The sequence below is a fragment of the Anas acuta genome, chromosome 11, assembly GCF_963932015.1.
Source record: "Anas acuta chromosome 11, bAnaAcu1.1, whole genome shotgun sequence".
Taxonomy (NCBI): domain Eukaryota; kingdom Metazoa; phylum Chordata; class Aves; order Anseriformes; family Anatidae; genus Anas; species Anas acuta.
The window spans coordinates 18,520,803-18,543,318 of NC_088989.1; the positions used below are offsets into that span (position 1 = coordinate 18,520,803).

Sequence of the window (22,516 nt, forward strand, 5' to 3'; positions counted from 1 at the left end):
TGCACAATGTTGCTCAGGGCTGCATCCAGCTGACTGAGTATTGGTGGAGACAGAGACATCATCTTCTTGTCTGACCCCGTACCGAAGTTTGACCACCCTCACAGTGACATTCATCCCTTGCTTCCCCTTGTGTCTAACCGGAATCTGTCTTGCTGCAATCTGCATCTGCTGCCTCTCACGCTGCCCTCGTGCACCTTCCAGAAGAGCTGGCTGCACCTTCTCCATCCTCTCCCGTTAAGGAGATAATGCCCATAACAGCCCTGAACCTCCTCTTCTCCACATGGAGCAGCTCCCTGATCTCCCAGCCTCCCCTCACTTGTCACACACCCCAGCGCCCAGCAACTTTGGTGGCCCTCTGCTGGATTTGTACCAGTATCCTGATGCCTCATTAGACATACCAGGGATGATGTTTCACAAGTGCTGACAGAGGAGAAGAAATGCTTCTTGCCTGCTGGCTGTGCTCTTGCTGATACAGCCCTGTATTGCAGCTGGTTGCCCGTCATACACTCCCAACTATACCACCCCTGGAAAAAAATCATCTTACCCAGGCAACTTGTGTGTTGGGGTGGGGGAAAAGGTCTAAGAGAAGAACAAGGCCATATCCAGTCCCTGCCCTCAACCATTTTATTATGAGTAATGGAATAGGGAAGTTTTAATTTAAACTGCTCTAAGTTTTTAATTCCAGAAAATATATTAGAGATATGAATAATAACCTACATGGGGCAAGATATCAAAACATTCAAGAAACAACTGGTTTTCCCACCAACGTCTCTATAGGAATGTCTCTAACAAACCCTTAAAATTAAGGCATTATAATCTAAGGAGAAAAAAAACCAGAAGCCTTATAAAAAGCAAATGGGAATCTAATAATGTTGAGGTCTTGCTCCTCACTGAAGGAATACTTCGAGTTGAAGTTGTCTTACAACTGAACTACAGATTCGCTACCACCAAATAAAATTAAGAGCTCTGATGAAAGGAAAAAAATCATACAAACTGATGTTCCAGTGTAAAACAAAGGGATGGATCCAAGCATGCATGGTTAGATATTACTAAGACATGAAAGATTAAAATCAGAAGTATGCTTATGCATTTACAGATTTAGGATTCAGTGTTTGGTTTTGTGTTTCCTTATTACCAGTGCAAAGTGAGCTGATTTTTCGGCACCAGACTTAAATTTTTTGATACTAATAGTATTCATGAGCTGGCAATTATCACTGAGTTAATCACTAATAGCAAAAAGTAAAAGTTAAATGCTTTTTTTTTTTTTTTTCCATGACATGTATGCACAATTTAACAGTTCTCACATTTCTAGTAACTTTGGTTACCTATCCTTTGATGCTTCTATAAGATGACTAAAACGCTCTGGCACTGACAGTGATTCGTATTAAGATGTGTAATTACTGCTGTCCACATGCATCAAAGAGAACTTGGAAAACACACAGTCAGTAAAGAGATCTATGTTAAATAAAACATTACTGGCTGGAAACCGTATATTTCTGATACACGTAGGGCAGCCTCTGCTCAGCATTTATAGTTAAAAAACCCTTACTTCCATTCAAATCAAAAAGCAATGCTGAGCCTTTTCCAGGTCTATGCCTCTGACCCTGAGAGCACTACATTCATGGCTATTCTGTCATGAAATACTTGGGGGCAGGAGAAAAAAACAGTGTTGCTCATAAGAACAATATCCTACATAAAAGATGTGAAAATTTCCATGCTTTGCTATGTTAGTTATGTGAGAACTCAACCTACAGTTAGCTTCTTCCTACCTTTTGAAGTGTCTAGGGCGATGTGCCTCTTAAAGCACATGAAAGCCATTTTACTGTATCATTCAATAGTGCCTGAGAGAAGCAAATATAACTACCCTATGAGAGGTTAAAATTAGTTTGGTGTGTTTGCCTAATACTCAATTCTTTTTTCTTCCTTCTTTTATTTATTTATTTTTTTAAATTTTATTTATTTTTTATTTACCTTAAACTGCTATTCCTTTTCTTTTGTCAAATCATAACATTCGATGTCTCTTCACAAATAAAAAGTGTGTGGACCATATCTACTCTTACCTGTACTCTGAGTGTGTGGCAGGGACAGCTAGCTGGGTATGGTACAATGGAGCTGGACAGCAAAACTGGTGCAGAGTATTTAAAGACCTACGACACAAGGAAAAACACAAAGTCAAAACACCAAGTGTTTAGAAAGGGGCTTTTTAGGGAAAAGCAGGTGCTAGTAGGTATATTTGAAACTCTTGATAAGTTTGAATGAAATTTGAAATGCAGCTGTCAATTCTGAATCCCAGGAAATGAGGAGGGAAGTAGTCCCGTAGTTTAATATACACATCAATAATGACAGTGATGAACTCTTGCAATGAAGAATCAAAGTTTTGTTGCAACATAAAAATAAAATGCCAATTTAAGACTTTGTTTTTGCCTTGCTGTGTGGAACAGAGGCAAAAGATAAACACTAAGGGTTAAAATTCCTATGGAAATGGAACTTCAGACTTGGATGTTACTCTGCACCAGTCATGCTGTTTCTTTGTTAATGGCATTTCAAACGCAGTGCTTAAACATGAGGAGGCACAATGGGATGAGTAAGGACAGAAGATTTCTTCAGGCCCAGTAATTATACGCAGGCTGCAATACGCCACTTACAAATTTGAAAGAATCTAAGCTTCACCCAGATTTTAAACAATATTCTGAAATGTGCGATACAAATTTAATTGATGTCATTTGTTCAAAACATGAGAAAAAAAAAGTTTTACAATGCAAAAAGATGTCCTGCAGTCCAGATAATGATTGTATTGTTAAAAACACATACAAGGTGCAAAACAATGAGGTACTGCATCCGAAGTAAAGCTTAGACGATCTTTAAGCAACATAGAGTACACTTAGCAGATTTGATGTTTTTGCCCAGAAACGTTAAAGAAGATTTAGCACAATAAGGCACCCATGATAAAACCACCTAACCAAATTTCCTAAAACATATAATTCCTCTAAGAAATCATAAAATTTAAATATTTCCTAATCTTGCAGTGTGTACACATGGAAGAAATAGCCATTAAACTGAAAATCCTCATTTACTGAAAAGAATCCAAGCTGACTATTTAATAGACTGTGTATGTATGTACACACACACATTTTGCTTGGCATCTTGACAAATGAGTCAAGAGATTGATTTTGATTCTTCTGGATCCCTGAGGCTTAAAGCAAATCCTATGAGGTCACTCTCTCATAGAGCCAAACAGAGTGGTTATGCAAAAAAATGTTGGCCTTTTTGACAAATGCATTGGTCACTAATCCTCAAAAAAAAAAAAAAAAAAAAAAAAAAAAGGAAAAAAGGAACCCTGCAAGGTCAACCTGTTCTGATTTCTGTTGCCAACTGCGTGTCAGCAACTGCACAGCCAAGATGAGCCGGATTTTCTGTTTAAAGATGGCAACTGATGGAAACATCTGTAAAGTACCTGAGCTTTTGGAAAGCCAATCACAATGCAATTCAGTCATTGGGCACATTGCCATCATGGGACATACCCTGCTAATGCCTCCCAGAGCAAACTGAGTGGTGACACCTTTGGGCGCTTTAAAAAGAAGGCCAGAATGATTCCATAGGAAGATGGATAACGTTACCAAAAACGTGATGGACCATGATAAAAGCAGTTAGAACACATAAAAGCTGTATTTTCTGACAAGAGAAAAATGATATTCACACAAGCTGCTCCACACACTGACAGAACCAGGGTAGTACGCTATAAGTGCACACTGCATGACAAAGTCTCACATTGGGTAGGGAAAGGGATCACACTGATGGAATCACCACGTCCTGCTTTGTGAATACCTAAGTTTGCCAGTAGAAGCAAAAGGAGATTAGCATGAGGGTGCCCCAGGCCTCCCTTACTCCCACCCTTTTTGTCCTATACAAGTTTTTCTATTCTCACTAATAGCATTTTCTTCTTTACAGAATAAAGCAGTAAACATATGAATGAATCTCCCTTGATTTACTTGTGCACAACAAAATATTTTGAACAGTTTGCTCCTGGCTATCCCCAAAAGCTTCTGCCCACGAGGTTCCAGAAATGTATCCTCCTCCGACCTTCCCATGTTCCAAAAATACCAAAACAACAAAAGTCCTCTCTGCAGGTTCAGCCTCCTCCTCTGCAGTTACGGTTAATACTCACCTATTGCACAAGACTGGTTAGGAGCCCAACTGCTTTGAGTTTCTTTTCGAAGGTGCAGTAGAAATGCAAAAGTCCAGTCACCTTGATAGCAAATAAGAAGCACTAAAGGTTTGTCAGGTAGCAACTACACTGGCACCCGACTGTCTTACAGGCGCAGGTACGGAACAGACAAAACAGATGACAAACTGTTCAACTGCAGACTTGTAATTACGTTACCACATATTGCTGGGTTCAGCAAGAACATTCCAGATGTTAAAGACATATGCTCAATATGTAAAGCTACATTTCAGCCCCTTCCTGCTCAGAGACACCGGGCTCTTTATCCAGCTAGTTACAGCAGCAGACATGAGGTTTGGACTCTGCTCCAAACTTCAAAATCCAGGGATATCTTGACCAAGTGTTTTGGTTCCTCCAGGATCCACTGACTGGTGCCCAGTCAGCCTGATAACAGGTGATGCTCAGACTTACAGCCCCGTCAGAAAAGTGATTTTACCCAAAGCAAATCCACCTTCTACCAACACAATTTAAGATCAGTATGTGGCATTTTGTACACTAGTTGCACGCTAAAGCAATACTTCTGTATTTTCTCCTCTGAATTATATCAGGAAAAGTTCAAGATTAAAGCTACTTTAAAAAAACACAACAACAACACAACTTGTAAGATAGATATTTCAATCGGCCTTCAACACAAGTTTGCACTCAAAATAGAATTGATTTAAGGATTTAAGTCATAACAGCTAAAGACATCGTAAGAAATATATTTAAATTAGGAGCAGTGATCGCCGCCTCTCTTTACAGTATCATACTTGGCCCTGTTTAGGTTTTGCATCTTGAGCCGATGGTACTTCACGTTAAAACAGATACTTCAGAACTGACACAAGACAAATGACTCAATTGATGAATGTTGCTTCTGGGCGATTCAGCTTCTAAAGCATGGCAAAGCTTTCATGGGATGTTGTGGTAATTTCCCACCTCCTGGCAGTTTTTTCCAGCTCCCCCCAGGTACTCATGGACAGGGAATCACTTGATAATTTTTTATTTATTTATATTTTTAAATTCTTATGAGAACAGACTACTAATACAGTAAAAACAGAACTAAATCCAAAATAAATTCTATGGTAAAACTTCTAAATCACATCTCCCTTGGGAGGCCAGCATTAAGCAAGTCTAAGCTGCAACATTAGTATGCAGACCCTAAGTAGGTTTAACTGTTCCTTTACCTTCTATATAAATTCCCATATTTGCCATTAGAAACCACTCGTTTTAACATTACTTTTGTATTCATCAGCAGAACAAAAAAGCCCTTTGTATTTATTACTTTGGGACTAGAGTCTTGCTTAGAAGTACAAATAAGAAGAACTAGATTATCACGGAAAGCTATAACCACAAGCCAACATTTGCTCATTTTCTCCTACAATCACCAACAAGCCTCCTAAACTCAGACATATTTCTCAATACTGGTTTTAAAATAACCTGGGAACCCACCTATTTACTTCTAATTACTCCTGCTTCATTGGGCTGTTCTCTACCAGTTTCCCAAACGTGCCCTGAGCAGGCTGCTAGCTGTCCTCCCGCTGCTGGGATCAGGGCAGTGCCGCTGCGCGACCCGTGGTGGCGGACACTGCATCCACCCAGAGAAATGCCGGGAGCCTGCGCAAGGCTTGTCCTCCAACCCGAACGGCACATGGTGCTTAGCACAGGATGTGATATCCAACCCTTTTTATGCTGCCAGTGTTTAATTGTAACCGTATATAAATCTGTCAGTAGATTGATGGAATTATTAAACCATTACTTAAAACTTCTCCCTAACAAGATTACCAGCTTTCAAACAGAAGAGACTATTGTCTCACGGGTACTTAGGAAAGCTGTATTAGCACAGGCCTGAATCAGAAGAAATGATGTCTTTGTAATGCTGCTGATGGGACCAGCAGGTACGTCAGCTCACCTTAACTACCACATTTTTCTGTAGCCCTCTTACTACATTCACTGTTCCTCTTCCTCGTACGAAGCAGCAATCTGTCGCCTCCATCTGCCAGTATTCTCCCTTTTCTTCTGGTACATGTTCCATCAGGTACTGTGTTCTAGTGAGGAATTACAAGTACCACCAAAAATGTGCACCAGAACAGCCTCCTGAAACTGCCCAAGTCGGTTTGTGTGCCTGGTGCTAGGGGACAAAGATCCATCGTCAAACTGACTTGTAAATAGCACAAGTGGTGGACGAGTTCATCTGCTATATAAACTCATTCACTTCATTGGCATTTGAGGTAGCTTAGAGTGATTTATTTGATTGGATTCATGCCTACAGCTAATAAAACGAATACTTGCATTTTAATAATATTTTAACCCGATGAAGAATAACATTATTGTACAAGTTGATAGTTTTTTTTGTTTTGTTTTGTTTTTGTTTTGTTTTTTCTCGTCTCAACCCAGAGCTATTGCTACAGCTGAGATTAGAAAAGACCAGAGGTAAGAACAAGTAAAGTCTGTCCTGTGCTTATTTAATAAACCTAATCATTCATTTAGAGACAAATAAAATTTGAAATAAAAACAAACTGACTTCCATAAAGGTGGCCGACAATAAAAATCACAGTAACACAAGCTTATATTGACTCCAGATAAAATTTTGATAATGAATGTGGTTAATCACACAAGAAAGGCTTTCAATGCATTAACTGCACCCACGAGACAATTCAGAAATTCATCACAGCAGATATAATGGCAGATAGCTTTATACAGCAACTCATACAAACTCCTCAACCTAAGTTTGATTGTAGCTGTCTGCAGACACATCCACTAAGATGTGACCTAGCAGATGACCCATTTACATTCACAAGGACAAATTCCTACTGTTCTGGCATCAGAGGTATTCCTCTTACTCCTCAGGTTTTCAGCCCAAATACACAGGACATTATGATTTTGGCTTTTGAAGTAGCACTGACGATTTTTTTTTTTTTTTTTTTACTTAATTTGCCCTATTTCATGTCCAGCAATTTGTGGTCAAGTACCTCAAGGAGAGGCAGTGGTGGCCCATGGAAAATACTATGCTTTTTTACAGTGTTCTTATTACTTGCAGTCTTATACATAATTTATTGAAAAGCAACTACAAGAAATTAAATGCTAAAAATGCTTTTACAGTCACAGATGTAAAAAAGGCCTTTGAGCTTATATGGCAAAGATCTTCGCACACTATAAAGGATTACAACTAATATATTTTCCAGAACGTTATTCCTATCATTTCCTTCCAACATGATAGCTTTCTGCACACAGCTTGGGCACCGTATCACAGGAAGGTAAGAAGACACATCATGTCCAGTAAACATCAATCAAATTACCTGTCAGAGCAGCCTGACTCGGAGGACAAATAGAAAAAGCAGCCAGACATCACAAAGTAGCACAACCACATGTTCTAGACCTGCAACGTTGTCAGCTCCCTCCTTCCTTCCATCTCCCCCCTCACCACGCAGTGGTCGTGTAACCCAATTAAGCACAGGCAGACTAGAGTACAGACCACTGAATTTTGTTCAATAATAAATAAAATTCAGTCATCATCACAATGATGATGATGAAAAAATCAGCATTTGTACATGTTGCAATACAAATGCAAACTGATAGGTTCATGTTTGGAAAAATACTACCCTTTATGTATTTCCAATTTAAGTGTCCATAGATAGATTTAATAATAAAATAAAATAAGGTAGGCTTTCACTGGCCTCTCCTCCACCAAAAGGTCTTTAAAATAATCATCTCCTCTTGGGAGAACAAGACCAGTACCATCACAACATACTAAACAAGACACACATCTGTTATTTTTGCCCCATCCTATAGCACAATGCTCATTAACATTACATAAAAAATAATTATTATTAACTTTTTGGTTTTATAAAAATGAAGTATTAGCCTACATAAACAGACAAAAGATGATCCTTTTACATCATGACCAACACACAGTTTTTAGGCAGTCTTTAGTAGTGGGTTAACTGTTAACTAGGGTGAATTTAATTAAGATTGTTAATATGTAGACACATAATTAGGATCATTATTTCCCTTTTGATTAAGTCATAATGCAAAATATCTATTCTGAAGGGTGATGTACAGAAATTTACAGTACAAATAAAATGTATGATTTTTGCTTATTATTCCATTTTTAAATTTGTAGAAAAAATATATAGTTCAAAACCTGAAATAAAACAGAGCAGAGACAAAGCTACATAGGATAGAAGGAAATAAACAATTTAAATTAAATCAGAGAATTGATAGATTCACTTCATCTTTTCTACGTTTCTTACTTCATTAAAATAGGTCCCAGAATTTCTCACGAAAGTGCAAGTCACATTAGAGAATACAGCCACATTTATAATTTCACAGTGTAAATCATAGTAAAACCACATCTAAATTCTGGTGCCTATATATATTGGATTTGATGCTCATGGAAAAGGAATAATAGTAATGTGCAAAGAATGAAATTAAACAGATACACCATAAGAAATTTACAGCAATGTAAATCCTATTACTTAAAACAATGGTACAATGACATATGCTCTACTCAGTGTAGCATCTGAAAAAGCAACGCTTTGCTGATCCTAGTAGTTTGACATCGCTGCTGTTCTTAAAAAAGCTAAACAGCAATCCAGGCTTTTTTTGTTGTTGTTTGTTTGTTTTTCCATTTTATATTTCAAATGTAAAATGTAAAAAAGACGTGTTTTAAAACGTAAAAGTCCTTAGTGTGTATATTACTAGAATGTCAACAAGACTTAACGTATTTAAATCTTCTTCAAACTAACTCATGCATTAACAAGCTTGTGTCTCCAACTACTTAACATATGTTATTACAGTTTGGAACAGATCATTTTCAAAGAATATGAAGAATTTGTGTGTATATAACCCCTCCCTTCTCCATACATATTCTACAGAGTTGGTTCTAAAAGAGCCCTAGGCTTACATTTTTCTTCTTTTCAACTATTAGCATTTACTTTCTTCTCATTCTTAAAGATGAGTCAACATTCAGAATAACAGAAGTCATAGTTCACATCTTGTTTTCTACAGCATTGTGCTGAGGCAGGTAAAAGATATCAAAAACGTAAGCAGTAATATAGGAAAATATGGCACAAAATGGTTCTACAAATGACTGCATCATCGCTGTTAAAGAAAGTAACCTACAGAGATGAGATATTCTTTAACACTGCACGATAAACACTGTAAGAAATTCTGTCCCCTACTGCGAGTCACAAAATCCCAGAATCACAGCGCTCAAAGAAAAATGGAGTCTAACATAAATGATTTCTCCCTTGTATAAACATAAGGCATTATTTCAAAGCTGATCCATATATACCTTGAAGACTACAACCTGTTTTCCAAACGTACTTTTCTTGTTTGAACTTCCTATGTACAGTTCCAAGTTTTCACTCATTTTCAAGCATTTCAACTTAACTATTCATACAGTCTCTGTAAAACAAAAGGCTCAAGAAAACTTGAGCAAGAACAGATTTCAATACTCTCATTTCAAGCAATTTTACTCTTGAATGGTTGAACTTACTACATCCGCATGTGGAAAGTGCTACTGAACATGAGCTAGATTTACTCAATTAGGACCCTCATGGGCACTATTAAAATAATTGACAACACCTACAGACCACAACTGCATCTCCTTAATGTAAGATCCTTCAGCAAAACTAAATTTAACCTGAAAGGCAGAGGATTTTTAACCAGAGTTCAGAAATGCAAACACCAGGTACAGCCATTTCAAAACAGTGGATTAGAAGTGAACCGCTGATGGAGGTGAGGGTGGGTGGTAAAGGACAACATAACTGCACAGTTTTGTGTATTGTGTTCTGATTTTTATCTCAAGTGAAACAACATTGCACTACACTTTAAGAGAAAGCTCAGAGTAAGGGTTATGTGGAACCACCAGAATTCAGCCGAATAAAACTGCCCACTGTGCTTGCTGTATGTAGCTGTATGCAGCTGTATGCTGATGCCACAAATCATATGCAAACTTTAGCATTGCCCTTCCTCTGGCTACAAGTGGATAAACACTCAGCCATTCCGCCAAACGTGACAACTCATGTGAAAAGCTGCTGTGCTGCATTCAGTGAACAAAATACTAAACTCCTGCTGTGATGACTGTAATGTTTGAGAAACTGTTCAAGTAAATAATAAACAATTAATGCATCTTTAGGATATGAGCAAGCATACATACCACAATAAAAACACAACGGTATTTTGCTTTATTGATGTTATATTGCTTTACGACTGTAGTCCATTTCTTTCTGTAAGTATTTATGCATTTAAAAGACAGATTATACTTTCATATGACAAAGCATTCAAACAAAATGGAAGAGATTCTTGACTCATCATAGACAGAATACCTAGCATCCTACATTGCTTTTACACAAACTGTTGTGTTTTTGTTTTTTTTGTTTTTTTTTTTTTTTCTTCTCATTATTTTCTTCTGCTTAATATCGGCTTATTCACTTTCATTAGGTTAAATCTTTAAATACTCACATGCATAAACACAACCATCATCTGTGCATTTCTAATATAGAAATCATTCATCTGCCAAAAAGGTAACACCCTAAAAATGGTTCGTGGAAAGAAACCTACCAAACAATAAACTGATCACTACTCCCACTTCTGGAATCCTCAACACAGATATCAGAGACGTGATGACAGATGAAGAAGGAAAAGGTACTCACAAATAACACCTTCTGCAAGCCATCCTTGAATGTGTTGTGGATTTGGTACTTATATTTTCTTTCAAGCAGTCTGAGGTAGAAAAGCTTTCTTAAGAAAAAAAAAGAATCACATTCACAGCTTTTACATGCTCATTCAAGATCAGCCACAGAGGAACATCACAGATAAGTAAGCTGGTGATGTAACCAGCATCAAACACTGCATCAGATAAACCCAAAGGCTCTACAGGGTTATATTTTGCAAAGCCAAAAGGTTTTTCCCAGAGAGGAGGTTTAGCAAGCATAAACCAGCCACATTGTTTTCACAATCCTTGTGGGCTTGCTTTCTGCTTCCAGAAAAAGTCCCAGATCTATGTTTATTATTAAACTTCATCACCAAGAAAAAATAATATGCTTTCTCATTTGGTATTTAGACTGGAATTTAAAAGCACCGAATGATGCATTTTCGAATGCACCGTCTCTATATGAACACTGTAGTACAGTCCAAACCAAGAAAAGGCCATTGGTCCTTTTATCTCCATGGTAACAGCAGCATCTGTGAAGACAAACCGTATTCCCTCTTCACTGCAAAGTCAATTTATAGTCACATACTATGACATAAACCGATAAGACAGCAAAGCTAATCAGCAACGAGGAGAAACAGGAACCAAAACATGAGATTAAGCTCCTGCTCAAGAGAATGCTCTTCTGTGCATAGCGTTTCTCATGTGCAAATTACAAAATGAAGAACTAAATCAAGCTGATCCTTTGAGCTGATCCAAGCTGGGAATTTGTAAACTTACTAGTTCAGCTAACAAGGATAGTTGCTGAATATTTAATAAAATTAGCTTCGTGTTTAAATCCAGTTTTACCATATTTAATAGGATGACAATTAGCAAAGTAGTTGTTTGTAAAAATCACCAAACTATTACTTAAATATGACCTTTTCCTTCGATATTTCCCTAAAAGACTCAGCATTAATAGCAATGCCAGAGTGAGAAGTTTCATAGCTGCAAGACACTGCCCTCCCATTGCCTTCCCCTCTTTTTTAAGCACCATCAGTGATGCAAGGACTTCAGCAACATCATTCCTGTGCAGTAACCACTAACAGTCTCTACCTCCGGGTAAATGACCAGGCTTGATGAGTCACAACCTTGGTTTATTTAATTCCTGTCCATGGTAGTTCTTTGTTCAAAAATAAAATTTAAGAAGTTCCTTTTTCCTTTCCTTGCTTACTGCCCCACTCCAAAGCTCAATGCTAAGGCCTTACATTATCAACATAGCCAAGCTTCCTCCCTTGCTTCATGAATCAATATAATGACCATCTGCTCATATTATTAAGTTAAATATATACCAGAACACACTGATGAGGGCAGCTCATTTGCCATGGTCAAGTGATCAGTTCATAGCCGTTCCATAGCCAGTTGTAATACTGCCAGAGTAAGAGAGAGCAGGTGGTCAGCCAAATGCTACTTATCACAGCATTACCTATGAAGTTCCCCAGGCTAAAGAGAAGCATGAACTGTCAGAGATGCTGCTAAATTATGTAACTTTGGGAAAAAACAACAATAAGAAAAAGGTACGGCATGAGATTTTCTGGTGATCTTTATATAAAACTGATTTGCAAAGGACTGTCTTTTGTTAAAAACACCCCAAGTTGCTCCCCTTTGGTCAGTCATCTGCCTAAAGCTGAGCAATTAGCTTCTAACTCTCCCCCACCCCCACTTATCTGCCACACCAATTCCTGCTCCTCTGGAAACCAACATCAAAATCTTATTTAACTGACATGCATTTAGTTTTACCTAATCATCTTACCCCTTCCATCACTACAAAATACATTTTATGGCCATTTATAGAAGTTTCAGGGAAGCTACAGCCCCAGTGTCACCCCCATGTGGTAGAGCTACATCAGTGCAATAGGAAACCGCAACTAACAGAGATGACTCCCTAAGTTCTCCATTTCCCCCCGTAATTAGCCCATAATGCTTGGATACTGCATCAACAGGTACTTAATCGGTATTCATTTTCAGAAAGCTACATCTGTCTAAACATCCACTTGACATGACGCTGCCCCACACTGCAGAAAGCGTACTATACAGTTTTGTCTCATGTGGCAATTCTGAAACAGATTTATTTACAAAGCTCACAAAACCTTTGCTGTGAGGCTGATCCTGAAAGTCTAATGCAGGCTCATGGCTTGGACCAGGCTCCCTAGCAAAATGTCCCCATCCCATGTTGTAAGCCTGACTTAAAGCATCCACGCCTTGAATACACACATGTATAACACTGCAAAACTGAAACATGATTGCTTGGTATCTGCTAATTTTGCAAGCTAAACACCATTTCCACAAATTCACAGAATCAAGTGTTTTTTTTTTTTTTCTATTGCACTGAAGACATCTGAAAGGTATCTTTCCATTTTCCAGAGAAGTCTTTCTATGATTTGAATGCTACCTCATTCTTAACAGATACTAAATACAAAGCACTGAAGAAATTCTAAAAGGTGCACATGTACTGTGAAATTGCACATCACAGCCAAACCCTTCTAACAGCAATCAATACATCACAAAGATAAATGCCTGATAAGAAAATAAAGCCCTTCCATAAAGAGTCCTATAAAATGGCTTTCCAACCTACTCTAAATTCACACAACTTAATCACCACTGCTCTATAAGGTAGAGGATATACAAACAGTCTTGTCAGCTTGGTCTGATTCTTCTGTTTTCAAATCTAGTTTCTGTAGGTGTCCAGCAGCACAGTGCACAGACAATGAGAAATGAAGAATAAATTATTCAGGTATTCAGAAAGGTGTTAAATGGATGATAATCATTTCAGAAGGAAACACTTTGGTCCCATAACTAAACCAGGTTCTGTGTAACAGTTAATCACCTAAGCTATTTTTTTCCAAAAGTCCAGTTTTCAGGAGTAAGAAAAACAAAACTGAAAAGCCAAATCAATAAGCAAAAGTAAATTGTACAAGATGCATTATCTGGATTCCACAAATGCTAATGCTACAGAAAGGCTCTCAGCTGCTGCATGCATGTTGAATTCTGTACCCACACATCTTTAGATGTGATTCCTACTGCTTCTTCACTTAGGTTTCCTACAACAGTTTTAGTAACAAGCTTCCCCAAAAGCAGTAACTGAGCTTTCTGAATGTTTTCTTCACATAAGAAAGATGCATTCATAATATAAGAGCTATTCCTTCCTATTCTGTAATGAATAGCATTGAAATTTTAACTTTAGACAGGACAATAGGAATCAATTTTTTGTTATGCATAGCATTTTGTCTTGTGTTTTGTTCAAGTTTTCTGTCTGAAGCATTCAGAAAAAGATAACTGAAAAAACACCATCTGGTTCTAAACCCATCTGAGCCCCTACCATATTATTCAAGGTAACAGAGCAACTTGCATACTATATGTTAAGAGTGTGCTCAGGTTGCTGTTTGAGGTCATATATCTTTAGTCCATTACCTTCATCAGTTCTCCCCTGGTCATATGAAGTTGTCCTGATGTATAAACGTATGATAAAGCCTGCCCATGTTTGTATTTTAGCAGAAGAAATTAAAATGTTTTAACAATTGATTGAATACTATGAAGTGAAGTTAGTAAGTGTACCAACTATCTAGCCTATGATTTTAACTTCAAAAAGTCTTTATATATACATATATATATATATATGAAAAATATAGTAAGTAGGACAGATTTGGAACATGAAGGTTACAGTTTTTCCTGATGCTATGAAGTCCACTCAGCAAGATACTTGGTACAGTATGTTATTCAACACCACTCCGTGGAAAGTCCTAGATATAAGATGCCCAAACTATTACCATAACAAGTTTGATTTCAAAGTATTAAATACAAAGAAAGACTCTGAAAAGACACTGAAATTGGGAAGAACTCCTATGGGTTTCGTCAGGTGCTGAATGTCACAGTAAGCATTCAGTTCTACTAATTCCTAGCATTATTAATCTGTGTATGCAGCCAGTGAAGCATTTCCAAAAATGGGTTCTCTCTGCTCAGATTTCTGTTCCTTTAATTACAGCAACAAATAAATCACCTGAACAAAGTCAAACAGCACTATACATGATAGCCTCTGTAGGGTCACCAAAACTTATGCACCACATGAGCTGTAATTCATACACCAGATGACATTTACAAATCAAAATGACCCTCTACTAATTGTTGGCTTGTTCGTTTTAAATGAAGGCTGAAAATCATCTTGAACGATTTAGGATATAGTACCACGCACAGCTATTTGTTATCACTTGTTTTCTCATGCTTATTATTTTATTTACATGTTGGTCTCTGCATGATTAAGATACTTAGCCATTTATTCATTTTGGAAAATCAGATCAAGCCAGTCTTGTGGCTGAAGTTACAAGAGAAGTCACATGGCATAAAGCACCTACCCCTTGCCCTGCCCTCCGTGAAGTCTCACCCTATCTGCTTGAATATACGTGTACAACCAGACAAGTATACTCCAAATCTGAAAAGCGTAATTATTGGAACAAAGCCATTAAAACCTAATTTTGATCTCACTAGTGTGATTAGGAGCAGCTGTGTTTTCTATTATCATGTTCTAACTTGTTTGCTTTACAATGTTATTTCTATCAGACTCTGGCCCTTTGTTTCAAAGATTTTTTTCTTTTCTAAAAAAAAAAAAAATCTCAACAGATTAAACACTGAGACATTTTTCTACTTGTCCTCATGATCGTGGCCCCAAAAGTTAGTTTATAACTTTAACACTAATCAGTATTTCTGGACATCAGGGTCATTCTCTAAATGTCACTGTCACGAAATACTTCCACAGCTTCAGCAAAATAACTTACAGTCTGCGCAGAGTCTGATCTGGACAAAGTTCAGTGCCCTTGTTTTGTTAAAGCCTATTTCTTAAGTGTCAGTATCCCTGTGAACGCTGTAGGGGGGGCCCAGAACTCCCCCACGGCAGGAAGGCTCAGGGGACACAGTTTGTCTGCTTGCCAAGCAGCTTTGCTCCTTGTGATTCACCGAGGGTCAGCACAGCTACGTACCTGACTGCCTTGCTCTCATGCTGCTGCCAGAGCCAGCATTACAGCCTGCTGTGCGCTTGGGACTGAGGGACAGCACTGCTTACACCTGATTGCTCCTGTGGCCCTTCCTCAGCCCCTCCTGTCCTGCTCCTGTTTGGCTGGTATTGGAACACAAGTTGCACCTACCAGATATATCCTGGAACATGGGATGCAAATATGCTTCTTTTAACCATGTTAAAGCATGAAAAGTGGTATTTTCTATGCCTTACATTAAAAACTCAAGTATTAAGGGGTTTGATGACAGAATTAACTCAGCATATTGGGGTAGAAGGGAGAGCCAAAGTTGACAACCGCCAGGCTGTTTACAGAGGCTGTTAGTAACTGGGAGATCATAGTGATTACTTCTGTGGAAAAATACATCCAGTACTGGATAAAAATTCCCACATATCACCTTAATCATTCTACCACCTGAGACTGTGAACTACTTCTGAGAATGTGGGGCTTGGCCTGTGCCTATCAAGCCTCTCTTCAGCCCCAGAGGAGCATGGTTGAGACAAGGGCCCAAACCGCTCCCGAGGCCACCATGTCTGGACCAGGGACCCAACCACAGCCATCCTCACAGCCACCAAAACACCGCTGGACACGGAGGTCGAGGGGCCCATCCCACGGGCTAATGAGGGAGAAGGAGGGGGCAAGCAAAAGGCAAGGCTGGGTGTTTGGCCGCTGGCCGGGGTCAGCCCACCTTCGACCTCCTAGGTCCCTCACGTCTCCTCCAAAATATCCACGAGCTGCAGGTGGCTTCCGTGAGGGGAGGCCGGGGTTACCCTGCATGGCTGGTCCCAGATGGTTGTGGCACCTCTGACAGAACCCGAGGCAGGGCAAAGCTGAGCCTGTGGCTGCTGGCACCCTGGGGCAACAGTTTTGTGAAAGGGCAAAAACACAGCATGGCAGCAAGTAGTGAGGGAAAACCTCTGAGAAACATCAGCGCGAGCACCGAGGTGGAGCAGACACCACAGCTGCCAGGGCAGAGGGTCCCTGCAGCCCGTGTAGTCTGCTCATGTGTTAGTGATCAGTCGATACACATCTGCTTGTGTTGAACGTCCTTCACAATATTAATTTTATTCCTGTATGTCCTGAGCTTTGATAGGCAGTTGCTGATGAATCCATCTATTTTATCTCGTATATTTTCCATTTACCCTTAACATGGTTAGAAGCATTTATTCAATCTAATACTTTCCCTGCTAGCATTTGCCTCTGATTCAGAGACAAGTAATAGACATATTAAGCCACAGAGCCTAAATCTTTTCCACATTAAAAACAAAATAAACAACCCTCCTTTTCCACAATGCCCTGGTGTATGACTTTTCTGCATTAAACATTTTGCTCTTCAGTCCCATAACCATTTCTGAATTTCTCCAAGTTGTCCATTTCTAATTCTTTCAAACCTGTTTCCATTGTTTCACTAAAACTACTCTATTTTGCCCCCAAATCCCTCTCCTTCTCCCAGAAATGGACAGGCCCTAATTCTCAGCAGGCTGTCTTCTGGGATCAGCTGTTCTGGACAGCCCCTGCTCCTCACCCAATGGAGCCTCAGCTAAGCACCAGGTCAGTAGCTGCTGAACTCATCCACCGTCTCTCGTCAATAAAAAAACATCACCATTACTGGCAGAAGGACGGAGTTGAGGGAAAATCTGAATTTTATCTCTCACAGTAAATTATTTTCCTATTCAAATACTGGTTTTGTCCACAATCTGACAGAATTATCACCCTAAATGTGAAGTCTCAGGACAAGCAGTAACTTAAAGATGTACTAGACATCCCTAGACTTCACAGCTCCAAATTCACAGCCAAACTTACTGCTTTACAAATGGAACAAAGCATTCTCAAGCAAGTTTTGTACAACTGCAAATTTACTCGAGATTAAATTTATGATTTGTTTTCCCGCTCTATTATTAAGAGAGCAACAAAGCCTGAGAAACCTTTGGAATAGTTCTCTGTAGCTGTAATATTTACCACTCAGTCTTCACTGGACAATACTCCAAATGCCATAGACTTGAAGGCATCAACTACAACTTGAATATAGACATAATAGAGAAGAGTCTATAAATTTACAGGCCTGAGCATAACTGAATAACAGCTCACAACACATAGGAAGAATCCAAGACGGAACTATTTCAGATGCACCAAATCTAAGCAGCAGCAGGAATACCTGGAACACGGCCTAGAAACAGTTGCAGGCAAGGACTAAGTACAATGTTTTGGCCTGAGTCACTCTTCTGGGCTTCCTGATATCAGGTCACAGCTGCTGTCCTCTTTAATAAAACAATACACTGATAATGAATCACGCTGTAATAGGTATTTGGAAAGCAAATAAGTTTCTTCAGAGTTGAGATAGTTTAATTGCTACTATTAATTTGACATATAGCATTGTAGTTAATAAGGGAAAGAATGTAAGTACAAAATATTTGTTCAGATTCATTCCATCACCCTTTGGACAATGAAGCTGAAAATGCAAAAAACCAAAAAACCAAACCAAACCAAACCAAACCAAACAAACAAACAAAAAAAAAAACATGAGAGAGAAAAAAAGAACAAAAGAAAAAAGAAACCACTGAAACCAAACCAAACCAAACAAAAATAAATAAATAAATAAATAAAAAATTTGCTGCATTCACTTTTTAGTATTTGCGATGATATAAAATAGCAAATAAGTATCAGAAGAATGAACTCTAATGAGCAGGATGTAATTAATTCCTACAGATCTTCTGGTCTAAGTAATGCATATCTGTCACTGTAAGATATTTTACTAACATTAGCAAACTAATGGGCGATGTAATACATTATTTAAGAGATAAGAAAAAAATGTGTCTCAATACCTCAGGATACCACAACTTACTAAATGATGCAGATGTGTTTTTTTCTTTTTCGTTGATACATATTTCTGACCTAACCCAGAGTTATGAAGTCATTCACCCAACAGCTAGCTAATCCAGGCTATCTTCTCACAAAGGCATTCAATTGGGCTGTAAAGAAAATAAATATACCAAAATTTAAAAAGAATCAAAGTTCAGAAGTATTTCCTACATCCTTTATTCATGTTAATTGTGTGCTTTATTTCTGTCTCTAAACTCTGTTGACTTCAGCTGCTAGTCAATAGATCTTACATAACACAGACATTTCCGTTGTTTCATTTTTGCTACATAAAAATAAGTTGGCACTTCATTATTTTTTCTTAGCATTCATTTACTATGAAGGCATTTTAAATATTTTGTCCTTCATTGTTTTAATAAAAATTGAGCTTAATAAATATTTTAGGTGGAGGAAAAATTACAAGTTAATGGTCATTTAATTATTTTGGCAACCAGCCTATGACACATTTCACAATAAGGAGCTTAGACTCAATTTTAATAACTAGACTCAATTTTACCAAGTAGACAAATTCAAGTGTTTGCCCCAGAATTATTAGCTGGGGCAAAGAGCAGGAATCTACTGGTTCAGATGATCAATTATAGTAATTAAACAGACAAGACTGAAGACAATTGATGTCAATAAATATGTCAATATGTTAATAAATACACCAATGCCACCTCTCCCCCCAGGGTAAGTATAATCAGAAATCTAGTTGGAGATTTCATGGGTGCATTGCTGACGGAAGCAATAAGTTATCACTGGTACAACAATGAGCATATAATTTACATGCCCCACTAGCTTCTAGAAGAACCTGAGGAGATGATAAAAAAAAAATCACAGCTGAGTTCCTGAATCATGGGTGTTTATGGCTGTTGAAATCCCATGCCCTAGAAATTCTAGGGAGCACCTGACTGCTAAACTATTGCAATTTGGCTACATTTGGGACATAACAGTAGTGGAATTTACAAAGGAAAAATGTACAGAGCTATTATTATGAGAGTTTTTGTTGTTGTTTATCTCAACTTTAATATCACTGCTACTGCATAGTTCATCCTACCATGACCACACATGGTAGGGCTGAGTGGCAGCCACAGTGTCAAGAACAGGCTGAGCTGGCTGAGTTGAACTACCTGTACATCCACCACAAGCTACTTGCTGTGTCAGCCTATTAAAGCGCATGAAAAATTGCCAACTTTCTTTCACATCCAGTCATCTGTATTTACATGACACTCTGCTTCAGCAGCTCGTGGCACTGTTCTTGACAGACTGCATTAGGAGATAACAGCCCACGGCAAAAAACATGGGAACTACAAAGGAACCCTGCCCTGGCGTGGGGTCAAGGGCAGGGTCACCATCTGATGATATAAATCAGTCTGTGCTGAACTGCAGTCCCTGGGTTCCTACCTCAGAAGTGACGTATCGTCCTTGACATCTATAAATCATGCGTATTCTTTATTAGTTTTAAAAGCAGATTTTCAACTTGGAGGAAGGTCAAAGGGATTTTTGAAGACATCCAGTAGTTTTGAGAATGTGCAAGTGAACACACCAGTTTAATGCTGTTTGATGATGTAGAAACCATCAACTCAGTGGTTTCAAATAAGTATAGCCCTCAAAGAACATTTCAGTGAAATGACTGATGCTGAAGAAAAATGTGAAAAGGTAGTTCACACCAAGCCTATACTTGAAGTTATAATTTATAGGAGAAGAGCAAGGCAAAGAGAATTTCACAGGAGAAAAAAAAATCTCTGTTAGTCAATATTGTGTGCATATAGAACCACTGCATCAGGCCATGAAACTTTCAGAGAAGCTTTACCTGAAAAAGCATCTAGAATCTTCAAGACAATCATTTATCTGCAGAAAATGTCAGGGGGTCAGGTATTCCAAATGTGTAAAACTTATTAATGAAGTCATGCATATTTAGGATATGTACTTAGTGATAGTTATAACACAATGGAAAATTTAAAAATCCACTTTATGGATTCATGTATTGCCCTATATATTCAAAAGCATCAATATTCAATTTACATTATTCTTATTCTTCCTTGCATTCTCCTGAAGCATATCAGATTTGAGTCCAGATTAACACAAGAATCCAAAGATCATGCTTCATTTTCTGCTCTGTTCTGAGGCCTGTTAAATGTCAGATTAGAGAGCTGATTATGGAGTTAAAGGTTTCAAACTGGAGTGCTTGTTAATTCAATAACTGAATATAGGACATGAAAGGCTGGTTTATAGTAAGCTCAGTTTTATAAGGAACAGCTCTCAGAAGCACGCAGTACTGTCCAAAACTCTCAGAAAACCTGGAATTGTGCAGTTATTATTATTATTACATGTATGTGCTGGTTCTCTGGTGCTTCTAATATGTCTACAGACAGGGATTAGCAGCCGTATTTTCCTTGGTGAATTAAGGGTAAATGAAAAAAATCAAGTATCCATCCTCTCAAGGCCCTTCTGCAATAGCCGTAACAAGTAAAATACCTCTACACATAGAGTGTAGAGTACGAAAGATAACTGCATTCAAGTTTGCACACAGAAAAGTCATTGGCTAACAAGGACTACAGAATACGCACTTGTAGACACAAAAAATTCCTCTCGAGTACCATTTGCCAGTTATTTTTTTCTGGCAACAGACACAGTGGACTTGGCCAGCATTCCTCAATGCAGCAGAGGCATCAGGCTGGTGAAACAGCTGCTCTCGCAGGCAGCCGGAGCAGGAGTAGCTGGCCAGCTTCTCCTCTGAGAGGCTTTTGGAAGCCAGCCACCATCAGAGCAGGCCTGCTTGAGAGCAGCTATACTGGATGCTAATGACCTTGGCAGTACACGTCATAAAGTACAAGTTGAGCTCTGCTAGAAGAATCCTAAAAAACTCTACGCAATTTTTTTTTCCAATGTGTAATCTACTGCATCCCTTTCTTAAACTTCAATCTGCTTAGGACTCTTCAGTGATTAATATTAACAACAAATATTTCAGCAGTTTAAATTACTTTTCAGACCTACGCAAACAAATAACACAGCTCCTAGCAAACATCTGCTGTTAAATCCACAGAAATGGGTCATTTTTTGCAGGATAGTTTTAGCAGACATTTACATTTCAAGTAGAAATTTGACCTATTGAGCATTTCAGCCTAGGGGCAACTTGTTTGAAAGTTTGAAGGAACAGAGTTAATTCATGGAACAAGTTATTATTATTGATTTATATGCAGAAATTGTTTGAAACAACTTCAGAAATTCTGATAACAGCATTCAGAATGATTAATATGTAAAAAATATGTTTATTCCATTTCAGTTCTCCTCCATATGACACCTACCAACTTCTGAATAGTATAACTGTATTAGAAACAAGAACATACTGCCCTCCTTGCAGTTACTAGTTAGCTAGACCAAATAGAAAGAAAATCTTCAAAAGAATTACTCCTTTCTCCCCACATTTCTTTTCTTTTTCATTATAGGTAACAGATTAGCAACATTAAATTACATCAGTGAAGTTGTAATTTTCCCCTCTGTATTTATGTAGATGTCTAAAAAGGTTTCCTTACAGCAGTAGATTAGTATTTCAAGAGTAAAATTTTACTTAGACTCAAGACAGATTATGTGGTTCCAGTCTCTACAATGAGCTTTATTTGTTGAGGATCAAGTTCCAGCCAGCTCTGGTAGGCACATTAACTGAAAGCATTTATGCTGATATTTAGCCTGGGAATTAAGGTGTGCTGCAACGAGATGAATTCACACTTAAATGTGGCTCAAAGCAGCCCGACAGAAGGG

General features: G+C 38.3%; 1 protein-coding gene across 13 annotated transcripts in view; it reads right to left on the reverse strand.

Annotated features, from left to right (window-relative positions):
- IQSEC1 (IQ motif and Sec7 domain ArfGEF 1) overlaps positions 1 to 22,516 on the reverse strand; it is a 341,882-nt gene that overhangs the window by 181,412 nt on the left and 137,954 nt on the right. For 8 of the 13 annotated variants that reach the window (XM_068694437.1, XM_068694436.1, XM_068694434.1 and 5 more), the window contains one exon: positions 2,061 to 2,147. The exons of 4 other annotated variants lie outside the window; for them this stretch is intronic. In XM_068694437.1, the coding sequence (XP_068550538.1) occupies positions 2,061 to 2,147 (87 nt within the window). Of the gene's footprint in view, positions 1 to 2,060; positions 2,148 to 10,857; positions 11,212 to 22,516 lie in introns of those variants that run through there. One more of the 13 variants, XM_068694450.1, reaches the window with a different exon arrangement.